We start from the raw sequence: 12,580 nt of genomic DNA, 5'->3' as shown, positions 1-12,580 counted from the left end.
TGCAACACGACAGTAGGAGAGCATGATGCGTCCTACTGTATGTGATGCAACACGACAGCAGGAGAGCATGATGCGTCCTACTGTATGTGATGCAACACGACAGCAGGAGAGCATGATGCGTCTTACTGTATGTGATGCAACACGACAGTAGGAGAGCATGATGCGTCCTACTGTATGTGATGCAACACGACAGTAGGAGAGCATGATGCGTCCTACTGTATGTGATGCAACACGACAGTAGGAGAGCATGATGCGTCTTACTGTATGTGATGCAACACGACAGTACAGTATGAGTGTTAGATCTTCATTAAAAGAATCACCATATACGTTCATATTATCTCAGCATATATAGACAGGACAGGTGTACAGATAATGGTAAACAGTAAATCGTATTAACCAATTAAAAGCCGAGAAAGTTTTGAAATAATCTTAAATGACGTCATACGGTTGTACAAGATAGCCTTAGTGGAGGAATTTGGATAACTGCAGATAGTGACGTCAGAGATTATCCATATAGTGTATCTTGTGGATGATGGAATTGGATATTGAGGTATAATTAATAACAGTGTAGGACCGTAAGATGAACACACAGTTTGGTCATAACACAAAGATAACTGTAATTTATAACTGTTATTTTTATTATGTATTTAACTAAGAGAAGTAACTACATGGTTAAAGGAATGTTATGAAGTTAATGAATGTTTGGGCTATATGTTAGATAGTAATGTAAAGGTGTTTTACAATTTAGATGGTCAGTAATATCACTATGTACAGGGTGTTAGAAAAATCCCTCTTTACCTGTACTAATTAAACATCAAGTTATTTACCTCGTTCTACTTACATTAAATATTGAAGACGGTCACGGTAAATGTTAGAAATGGATGACAACATTGCCAATATTTACTAGTTAAGTTTCCCCTCAAGCTTATAGTTTTCTCTAATACCGATACTTGTGACTGTCATAGAAAACGTTGCCGCTGGTACTGGGAGCCTCGTGTAGTGGGCAGTGGCCTCTGGGATACTTTCAAGATGTTTAAATGTTTGCCGTTGTTTTAATACTAGATACATCACTGATAGACGATACTGATTATTCTGAATTGGGTTTTAATTCAGCTAATAATAACACCCATCTTTTATGATATTTACCCCCGCTTTATAACAACCATTATAACCTACGATATACTTACAAACACAACTATTAACTTATTCACCTACCTGGGCCTAGCAGCTATTTTGTATGTCTCAGGGGGGGGGAGGGAAGCAAATTAATTATATACCTCTTAACATACACAGTCCTATATACAACCAATGGGAAACAGAAAGACAATTCGACTAACCAACGATAGCCAACGAAGCCATCAGGTGCTTAATTCCAGTCGGGTCCTTTGCTTTGGCTTTAATTCTTACTAACCAATAATAATAAACCTTAGAAAACAAACGTGGAAATTGGTTGAGAAATATGACGAGAATTATATCGTGTTTAGACTACCTGTGACTGGCCGATCATTTCATATAGATAGATAAGATAGATAGTTACATAGGCAGTTTAGGAATGCAATGTAACGGTGAACAGGAAAAACGATTCAAAGAAGGATTGACCCAAGGAACACGTTCAGTACTCGTTTCCATTGCGTTTATTCCCTGTTAGTGATGAAGGAATTTAAATCAAAAGTTAAAGTAAAAAAGAGAGAGATGATTACTGGGTGTTGTGGTTTGTTATTATTATTTCTCTATTTACTTCTTTCCTTTATTTCCCTTCTTTCTCTTTTTTCATCTTTCCTTTCTTGAATCTTCTTCGTCTTCTTATTCTCTTTCTTTCCACATTTTCTTACTTCCATGTTCTGCCATCTCTGATATTTCTCTTAAGTATCTGTATTTATCTTTTCTTTAATTCCTATTCAACCTCTCTCTCTCTCTCTCTCTCTCTCTCTCTCTCTCTCTCTCTGCAGGTTATTCATCTGTTTGTCTCCCTGCAATTTATTCATATGTCTGTCTCTCCGTCTCTCGTCTCTGCCTCAGAAACACACAGATACGGACGCTCCTTTCCCAACGACCTCATTTACATAATATAACCTACAATGATATTCACAAAAAAGTCGCTATATATTCAGTGCCTGTCATTCATCGACCTCCGTGTTACGTCTTCAGGTTCAGGCGTGGGAGGGTAATACCGTAAGCCGTAGTAGGAACACGTCCCCTGGGCCCTACTTGGCGTTTTTTGACTCTGATGTTACAAGATGTAGGTGAGGAGGACCGAGGAAGGGCCACTGTTTTTAACTCGGTTATAGAGGGATCGCCGTCAGGATTGAAGAGGGAAGACCTACCTGATGGAGGAGGATCATGTCATCTTCTGCCAGAGAGCTTGTAGGGCTGCTGTGACCTGGTGATTCCCTGTCATATTACTGGTGATGTGAGGCTGGGTGTGTGAGAGGTGGGTGGTCACGTGGACTTGGCGACAGAAGAGCCTCGCCCAGGAAGTGGTCGCCAAGAAGGGATGTAAGCGCTCGTTTCCATATTATCCTCCATCAGCGTATTATTGGCAGGGTCGAGGGTGATAGGCCTCTCTTAACTCATGTAAAAGCTCTTTTTGTTGTTTTTATGGTATAATTTATGGTGGTATGGAGGGGAGGAGTGGTGTGGACGGGAAGAAGGAGGTTAGGAGAGGAAGAGTGACAGCATGACAGATATACTTCAATATATGACCGAGAGGATGTCCCCCACACTGTACCGTAATAGTGGCGCCGCGGTGAAAAAAGAAAGTGTATCACGAGCTTTTTGGTTGATGTAAACACACAAACTCCGACATGATGGTCAGTCCCAACTCCGAGTGAGACTTTAACCCACCCGGGCGTATCTCCGGTTAGGGATTATAGAATAGGAATGCGTCTTATTGCATTGAATTCTGACTGGACGACTAGACAATCCACGAATGAATCCTGGAAAGAGGCGAACCTGGAGGGCCGTGACCAACCTGAGGCGGTGGTCTAAGGTCCCTCAACTCTTGCTTAGGTTGTTCAGTTGTTGTTGTTTTTTCCCTCGTGGTGTCTGTCATCTAGGAAACATCATTTACAACCGGGAACATAATATCACAACCTGACCAAAAGACACTTTACTCGGTCTCAATTCTATCAGTGGTTTAAGTCATCTTCATTGTGGTAAAGAGAGTGTTCTGGCTGTACCTGGAGTCCTGCTGCTTGGATCCGTGAAGCAGCCTCGATCTCTGGCCAGCGACTTGCCCCATTAAGTTAATCATCCAGTGTGTCGGTCTCCTGGTTGTTGTCCTCCTGTCATATCTCCAGCATCGTCTCCTACAGGCCCTTCTCTCTCTCTCTCTCTCTGTCTCCATTTATTTTATGACCGTCAATTTATTTCTTCCTTCGTGTTATTTATTTTTTTTGTTATGTTTTAGGTCTTATTTCTATTTTATATAAACAATAGATTTTTTGCTGATCAGATTCGTATAAAACAATAGGAAACTTTTATTTATTTATTTGTTTGTTTGTTTGTTTATTTAGTGTTGGGGGTGCCCAGAGTTGAGAGAATTCTGTGTATTTCCAGAATTTGTTGTGGGATGGTATTATCTTACTGGAGTTTGAGGGGAAGTTTGGGTGGTCATACAAGTTGATTCTTAAGTGTGTGTGTGTGTGTGTGTGTGTGTGTGTGTGTGTGTGTGTGTGTGTGTGTGTGTGTGTGTGTGTGTGTGTGTGTGTGTGTGTGTGTGTGTTGAGGGAGGGATTCCTTGGCTCCTCACAATAGCCAGGGTTCCTTGTAGTCTGTCTCCGTTTTGCTTCTCTCCTCCTCTGGGCTGTGGAGTGAGAGAACAAGAACAACGTAAGTGTGTAGAGAGAGAGAGAGAGAGACGAATGAGATTTAGTAAATATAGGAAGAGACAAAAGCACAGTATAAGGCTATAAGATAATGTAGTTCCTTAGGTGTTTGTTGACATCGTTCATTACCTTAATTTTCTTGAGAGATTTATGTGTTTGGGATGTGACTGGAAAATGGTGTTTGTGTTTTTTTTTATATCAAATTAAAACACGTACACAAGGCAGCTTCCTTAAATTGGCCTTTAAATGACCGTGTTGTGTGTGACAGGTGGTAATGCAGGTCGTCACAGGTATATCCGGTAGGTGGCGCTGAAGCAGGAACTGGGGGGGACAAAAAAAAAAACCCACAGCCAGGCGTCAACAGCTGAGAGGTTGAGAAGTAAACAAAAGCCTCTTGGAAGTGGAAATCTGTTTAGATGGAGTTGGAATGTTTTGATCTCCGTCCCTCAGTCTCTCTCAGTCCTCCTACAACCTTTCCCTCACCGTTTCTCCCTTTCCCTAATCGTCCTTCCCTCCCTTTCCTCCCTAACCTATGTCTCCCTCCCTAGCTTTCCTGTCTTCCTATACCTTCCTCCCCTCCTTCACATTTCTCCCCTCCCTCACCTCCCTTCCCGCACTAACCTCCCTTTCCTCCCTCGCCGTCCTTTCCTCCCTAAGCTTCCTCCCTGCCTCTCCTCCCTATTTTTTTTCTTTCCTCCCTTCCTCCATTCTCCCATACCTTCTTTCCTCCTTGCCTTTCCTTTCATCCTTGCCTTCTTTTCCTCCCTCCCTGTCTCCCTTCCCTCCATGTCCCTTCTCTCCCTCACCTTCCTCCCTTCTCTAACCGTCCTCACCTCCCTTCCCTCCATCACCTCCCTTCCTGCCCTAACCTCCTTCCCCTCCCTTTCCGTCCTCCCTTCCCTAACCCAATTCCCCTCCTTTAACTTCCTCCCCTCCCTAACTTCCCCCTCCCTAATTTTACCCCTCCCTCAGCTTCATCCCCTCCCTAACCTTCCTCTCTAACTCTTCTCCCAGCTTTTCTCCCTACCTTCCCTCCCTGCCTCCCTACCTTCCCTCCCTGCCTCCCTCCCTTCCCTCCCTGCCTCAGCCTCCCAACACAGCTTCTTCTAACGGTGAGTGAAGAGTGTGTCGTTGCGGAGTCTCCAGCTGGGTACAGTCAGACCAGCTGGGATGGTTGGTGGTCACCTCGTTACTCTTCAGGGAGAGGTTGGTGTTAGTGGCGCGTAGGTGCAGGCATTATGGCGCGTCGTCCTGAGGTTGGTGTTAGTGGTGAGTAGGTGCAGGCATTATGGCGCGTCGTCCTGAGGTTGGTGTTAGGTGAGTAGGTGGTGTATTATGGGCGCGTCGTCCTGAGGTTGCTGTTAGTGGTGAGTAGGTGCAGGCATTATGGCGCGTCGTCCTGAGGTTGGTGTTAGTGGGTGAGTAGGTGCAGGTATCATTATGGCGCGTCATCCCTGAGGTTGGTGTTTGTGGTGAGTAGGTGCAGGCATTATGGCGCGTCGTCCTGAGGTTGGCGTTAGTGGTGAGTAGGTGCAGGCATTATGGCGCGTCGTCCTGAGGTTGGTGTTATGGTGAGTAGGTGCAGGCATTATGGCGCGTCGTCCTGGAGGTTGGTGTTAGTGGCGCGTAGGTGCAGGCATTATGGCGTCTTCCTGAGGTTGGTGTTAGTGGCGCGTAGGTGCAGGCATTGTGGCGCGTCGTCCTGAGGTTGGTGTTAGTGGTGAGTAGGTGCAGGCATTATGAGTGGTGAGTAGGTGCAGGCATTATGGCGCGTCGTCTTGAGGTTCGTTTTAGTGGTGAGTAGGTGCAGGCATTATGGCGCGTCGTCTTGAGGTTCGTTTTAGTGGTGAGTAGGTGCAGGCATTATGGCGCGTCGTCCTAAAATTCGCGGAGGTTGAAATTGAAGTGGAATTTAACAAAACGTATAAGAATAAGAAGGAAGGAAAAGAAGGAAAAGGAGAAGGAAAAGAAGAGAATGAGTAGGAGAAGAAGAAAGGGAGAAGGAGAAGAAGAGAAGGAGAAAAAGAAAGGGAGAAAGGGAGAAGAGAAGGAGATGACCCCCACCACTTAATAATTTTCTCTGCATCAAGTTGTCACAGAAAATGGGGACCGTAAACATCATCTTTATTTTATTTGGTCAATTAAAACAACTTAGTGTGTGAGGTTGTGAACTTGTCGCCTTTTACAGAGAGTTGTTAGTAGACCTGGAAGTTGTGTTTAAATATTATGGGAAAAGAAAAAAAAAACGGATGAAATGAAATTATTGTTGACATCTTGGAGTAATGTGAAGAAGATCCTGGTGGTGAAGAGGAGGAGGGTGAAGAGGAGGAGGAGGGTGAAGAGGAGGAGGAGGGTGAAGAGGAGGAGGTGGAGGAGGGTGAAGAGGAGGAGGAGGGTGAAGAGGAGGAAAAAAAAGAGTAAATAAAAGAAGAAGAAGATCCTCCTCCTCTTCTCAGGGTGCCTGTGGCAGTGAGGACTCTCTCTTGTGTTTGGTGTTTACAGTATGAAGCGAAATAGAGGAAGAGGCACAAACTGAGAAGAGTAAGTGGTGAGGGGGAGGGTGGGGGTGTGGGAGGGGGTGAGGGGGAGGGCAGGGGTGAGGTGGGGTGGGAGGGGCAGGGGTGTGAGGTGGGTGAGGGGGGGGGTGTGAGGTGTGGTAGGGGAGGGTGGGGGGGTGGGGTGGGAGGGGAGGGCGGGGTGGAGGGTGAGGGGGGAGGGGTTTGAAAGGAAGAACGGGGTGTGGAGGGGTAGGGGTGAGGAAGCTGATGAATGAGGAAGGGGGGAGAGGAATGGGGGTATCATCTCCTCTCATAGATGGAGTACCAGCGGTGGATCAATAGGTAGTCTGCGATACTCCTCGAATCCCACCCAACCAACCACCCAAGTAATCCCACTAACCAACCACCCAAGTAATCCCAACCAACCAACCACCCAAGTAATCCCACCCAACCAACCAACCACCCAAGTAATCCCACCCAACCAACCACCCAAGTAATCCCACCCAACCAACCACCCAAGTAATCCCACCCAACCAACCAACCACCCAAGGAATCCCACCCAAGTAATCCCACCCAACCAACCACCCAAGTAATCCCACCCAACCAACCACCCAAGTAATCCCACCCACCTACCCACCTAGGTAATCCCACTCACCCACGCAGGTAATCGGCAGGTAAACAAACCACAATCCACGGGGGCGACTCCCTCACACCTGCACGCTTGCCACCTCAGTTTTACCTAGTCTTGATAACTCACTTACCTGATATTTTTAACATGGTTACCCGATATTAATCAGCGTTACCTTATGTTATAATTACCTCGTATTAATTACGTGTTTACCTGTTATTAATAAGAGTTACCTTGTGTTAATTACATGTTTCACCCGATTTTAATTAGTACTACCAGTTGTTAATTACTTAGTTACCTGTTGTTAGTTACGCGAAAAGGCAAGGTAAGATTCCCATAATAATATAATTAACCCTCATTACGTGTATGATTAAGCCGTAAATTATTCTTCTTCTTCTCGTTGTGTAAACTCTCCGGAGATGAGAGAGTTACAGGTTTGTCGTCTCCAGGTGTTAGGGCAATATTTATGGCTCTTCCCCTTTAACGCCAAGTGTCAACACGGCAGCGCTCACCACCAGGGGGGGAGAGTTAAAGGTGTGCTGGGGATGTTGTCAGCACCATGCGCACCACTAACACCTGTCTACCACACTCACGCACCCCTAACACCTGTCTACCACACTCACGCACCACTAACACCTCTTCTGCCACACTCACGCACCGCTAACACCTCTTCTGCCACACTCACGCACCATTAACACCTGTTTGCCACACCCACGTACCGCTAACACCTGTTTGCCACACGCTAATGAACCTCAAATAAACTCCAGGTAATAATGAACGCCATAACTCCAGGTATAATTGAATGCCAAATTAACTCCAGGTATAATTGAACGCCTTATCTCCAGGTAATATTGATAGCCATAACTCCAGGTATTAATGAACGCCATAACTCCAGGTATAATTGAACGCCAAATTAACTCCAGGTATAATTGAACGCCATAACTCCAGGTAATATTGATAGCCATAACTCCAGGTATTAATGAACGCCATAACTCCAGATAAAATTGAAAGACAATAAACTCCAGGTATTAATTGAACGCCAATAAACCCCAGGTATTAATTGAACGCCAAATAAACTTCAGGCATTAATTGAACGCTATTAAACTCCAGGTATTTATTGATTGCCATAACTCCAGGTATTAATTGAACGCCATAACTCCAGGTTTTAATGAACGCCTTAACTCCAGGTGTTAATTGAACGCCAAATAAACTCCAGGTATTAATTGAACGCCATAACTACAGGTATTAATGAACGTCATAACTCCAGGGATTAATTGATCGCCATAACTCCAGGTATTAATTGAACGCCATTAAAACTCCAGGTATTAATGAACACCTTTAGATGACAACGCTGGCCCTCAACACACTCCACAAGGGAAACATTGACCTGTGATTCAAGGTGTGGCGAGACGGAATGTTCTGAGCCTTTAGTAAGTTATTAGTGATAGACTCGTGGGTTTTAAGAGACTATGGTTTTGACCGTCGAGGTAATTTGGCCTCGTTAACGACCCCGTGGAAGGAAATTGGCCGATTTGGAGTGACGCATAAAATGGAATGTTTGAGTTTTATGGGTAACTTATGGGGACATACTTGGGAGGGGGTTGGGTGTGGGTTGGGAGGGGGTTTACGGAGAGGAGGTGGTGTGTAAATGACTGCTCTCTCTCTCTCTCTTATAATTCCCTAACACCCCCCCCCCACCCCACCCGACCTTCATCTCCGTTCCTGGTTTTTGCGGGTCTTGGTCGGGTCGGTCCCTACCTCCCTCCCCTCCCTCGTCGGATAGATAAATAATATTCGGGTATAGATACGGGTGTCGGGTAGCATGAGACAGCAGGTACTAATTTGGTCTAGTAAGGTGAGTCGGGTACATATAAATCTTTGGTCGGGTAGGATGAGTCGGGTACATAAATCTTTGGTCGGGTAGGATGAGTCGGGTACATACATCTTTGGTCGGGTAGGATGAGTCGGGTACATACATCTTTGGTCGGGTAGGATGAGTCGGGTACATCCACCGAATTAAGACGAATGAGAACATTTATAAATACCACCTACCTTAATAGTCTCTCCCCCCCCCCCCTCAACAGGTGTTAAGTGGATGTAATTAGTTAAGGTAGAGTCCGTTGTGGCCAGGTAGGTGATGCCCGGATTCCTGAAGTGGTAATGGTGACGTCATCATGTGGAGCTTTAACTCACTCCTGTAATATTTATCAAGTGTTTACGTCACTGCCCTTCCCTCCCTGGTGACACGTGCGAGGAGGAGACTTAACCCCGTGTACTGAGTTACGTGGTTTGGGGTTTTATTTTTAACGTTATAGTAAATTTATTCTCATCCGCAGTTAGTGTAACGTGGTGGATAAGTACGAAGAGTTATGTTACTGGGGTAAACTGATGTATTTTTTTTCCTGGGTAATGTAATTTTTTTTTTCCTTTTTTTTCTATTATTGTTTTCTTAATGACGTTATGACTCGTGTTTGCACCGTTCGTAAAATATTTGTCGTCTGTTTCCGTTATCTTACTAAAATCGCAGGTTGGTCGTAGGTCTGGCAGCTTGGGTTTGGCACCGGCAGCAGTACGTCCCACCCGGCGAGGCAAGCGGCAACGAGAACCCGCCGAGTATGACATGTGAGTTTGTGTGTCCAAGGTGGTCGCGGGAGACAAGGTGCGCGCGGGTGATTCCCTAGGTATCCGCGCCAGAGTTTTACCTGTTTATTAGGCTGTTATTATTACTTGTTACTCCGCGGCGGGTGAAACGGGTCGACGGAAGAGAGAGAGAGAGAGAGAAAGAAAAATATTGAAAGTGGATCTGGGTAAACGAGAATGATTATTAGTGGTGGTGTTCTAGAGGGTATTGGTATTATATGTTGCTTATTATTTATTGTACTCCAGCCGTCATGTATAGACAACTACCCGGGAGCGGTGGCTTAACTGACACTAGACCTAATGCAGGAGCTGTCAGGATGGCGAGGGAGGAGATGAGAGGTGACACATGGTTGTTCTTTCACCAGACAATTAAAGTAGATGATCCACCGCCGCCCCTGGTAAGTGGGTGGTGGTAGTGGGGCTGGCTAACACGCCCTCCCTCCCCCGTTCACTACCTGACACCATGTTCCCTTCTGCGGCGTCCTATCTTGATGCTGTCTCTTCACGCTCCCTGCTACTGACGGCGCTGCGACGATAGACAGCTGCTGCAGATCTGCGACTACAACAACCGCTCCTCCCCAAGCGTAAACAGGTCTCTACATGTGGAGTTGAACCTCACACCGAGTATATGTGTGTGTGTGTGTATGTGTGTATTTGGGGCAGAGGAGCGGCTTGTTTGTCGCTCAAGACCAGGTAGGTTCCCCAGGGAGGGCCAGGAACCGGTCCTCTGGGAATATCGATATTAATTGGTTATCTCGGGTGATACTTATTAACTCTTCAACCTGTGTTTACCTGTGGTACTACCTCCTCGACACAACACACGTGACCTGAGGTTTGTTGCCACCATAACGACTCGTGGCTGAGAGATGACGACCCTCGGAGGTGAAAGTGGGCAGTCTGTGTTGTGCTAGGAGTGTGTGTGTCAGGTTACCGATAAAGACACTGACATTCACACAACCTTTAGGATTTATTTCAGCGAGGTGAATGTGGTGCGCAGTTAGTGTTGTGAGGTTAACGGTGTTATTAGCGGGTAGCAGAAAGCAAATTTACAGTCGGGTATGAGCGGGTACAAGGAGACAGGCGAATATCAGAGGTATACCCGTATGTCGTGGGTATAGGCGGTTATTAAGGGTAAAAGCGGGTATCGGGCACTTAAGCGGGTATCAGAAGTGTTTGAGGGTAGGAATTGGTTGTCAATGGCATAGGTGGTTTTCGGGGGGGTAAAGCGGGTAAGCGGGCAGCATAGGACTCAAGCACAGGGGGGCACACTCAGGCCAGCAGCTGCGTTATTGATCTACACTGAGGCAGTATTAACCCGGCCCTCAGACCTATTTACCCTGTGACTGTGACCCCTGCCAACACCCCTGCCAACAGTCATACCGCAAACTACCCCTGCTATCACTCATACCACAACTACCCCTGCCAACACTCACACTACACCTACCCCCAACACTCATACCACACCTACCCCTGCCAACACTCACACCACACCTACCCCTGCCAACACTCCAACACTCATACCACACCTACCCCTGCCAACACTCACACCACACTTACCCCTGCCAACACTCCAACACTCATACCACACCTACCCCTGCCAACACTCACACCACACCTACCCCTGCCAACACTCCTAGGCTTACCCCTGCCACCACTCACATAACAAACATACTAAGTCATCTAAACACTGAATGAGGAGTAATGGCCCCTTATATTAGGAGTCTCTTTACTCTCTTGATGAACACAAATTTCGACTCTTCCTTGATAATATAAAATTGGTTCTCTAAATATCTGTCGTTCCTATTAATAATCCCAATTTAATATTCAGTATACTCTAATACCATAACCTTAACAGTATAGACGCAGTATTTTGGCGATTTATAGATAGAAATTATTTTGTTATATGTTATGTTGAGTGAAATATTCCTCCTGTCTCAGATAATCGAATTTTCCCGGATTTATTTTTTAATTTTTTCATGTTCTACCATTGTTTTATTTATTTATTTATTTATTTTTATTTTTTGGTCCTAACATTAAAACAAAGCGGCGGTGTGTAGGTCATCTTTGTGTGGTAGACAGGTGGAGGTCTTCTCGTGTTCCACTTGTAAATATGTGATGTAAAAAAGGTCTGTTCTCGTGTTCCGCTTGTAAATCTTGTAAATATGTGACGTAAAAAGTCTGTATTCTATTATAGATTGTGAAATACTGAGGTCATTATTAACCTTGGCAGATGACCTCCTCCCCTCCTAGTACTGTATTGTTCTTCTCCTCCTCCACTTCTTCTTCTTCCTCCTTCACTTCTTCTTCCTCCTTCTTCTCTTCCCCCTCCTCTTCTTCTCTTCCCCCTCCTCTTCTTCTCTTCCCCCTCCTCTTCTTCCATCTCCTCTTCTCCTCCTCCTCCACTGCGGCAGGAATTTGCGTCTTGGCCACCAGTGTCGTGTGATGTGACCCCGTTTTATTTTGGTCTCATATTCACAGCGAAACTTAAGACATCTTGGGATTTAAAACCCAAGATGATGCCGTGATTTCTGGTGCAGGTGTTTACTGGTGCAGGTGTTTACTGGTGCAGGTGTTTACTGGCGCTGGTGTTTACTGGTGCAGGTGTTTGTGATCTGAACAAGATATTATTGTTTTTTTACTGGATTTTATTTATATTTTTGTTTACATAAGATGAATTTATATATTACGTTTGATATTTCTGATTCGTAAATAAATGTTATATTCGTAAAAAAAAATCAGATATTTTTTTTGTTTTATGGGAAATAGAAGACAAATAACACGGTAATTATGTCTCTTGTGTTGATGTTTTCAGTTAACTGTTTTACTTAAGTGGAATTTTCAGTTTTGTAATAATCATAGATATTTACGATTTTATTAGAAGTATTTTTTTTTACAATTAAACCTCAACATGACTATATGAATTTGTCTCATTAAATAACGTTAAAAAAACTAAACGAAAAATTCTATCATATCTAAAAAAACACGAT

At 44.9% G+C, this 12,580-nt stretch overlaps 1 protein-coding gene across 1 annotated transcript in view; it reads left to right on the top strand.

Moving 5' to 3' along the window:
• The window catches only part of LOC121870878 (potassium voltage-gated channel subfamily H member 2-like), a gene marked incomplete at its 5' end in the record, with an annotated part of 37,391 nt that extends 27,812 nt beyond the window's left edge, over positions 1-9,579 (top strand). Inside the window, 1 exon segment of the mRNA XM_042372851.1 lies at positions 9,481-9,579. Coding sequence (XP_042228785.1) covers positions 9,481-9,579 — 99 coding nt within the window.
• Between the last annotated feature and the right edge of the window lie 3,001 nt (positions 9,580-12,580).

This window comes from Homarus americanus, unplaced genomic scaffold, assembly GCF_018991925.1.
Source record: "Homarus americanus isolate GMGI-L3 unplaced genomic scaffold, GMGI_Hamer_2.0 scaffold52512, whole genome shotgun sequence".
NCBI lineage: Eukaryota > Metazoa > Arthropoda > Malacostraca > Decapoda > Nephropidae > Homarus > Homarus americanus.
Note: the sequence above shows the minus strand (reverse complement) of the source record. Positions and strands in the feature narration are given on the sequence as shown.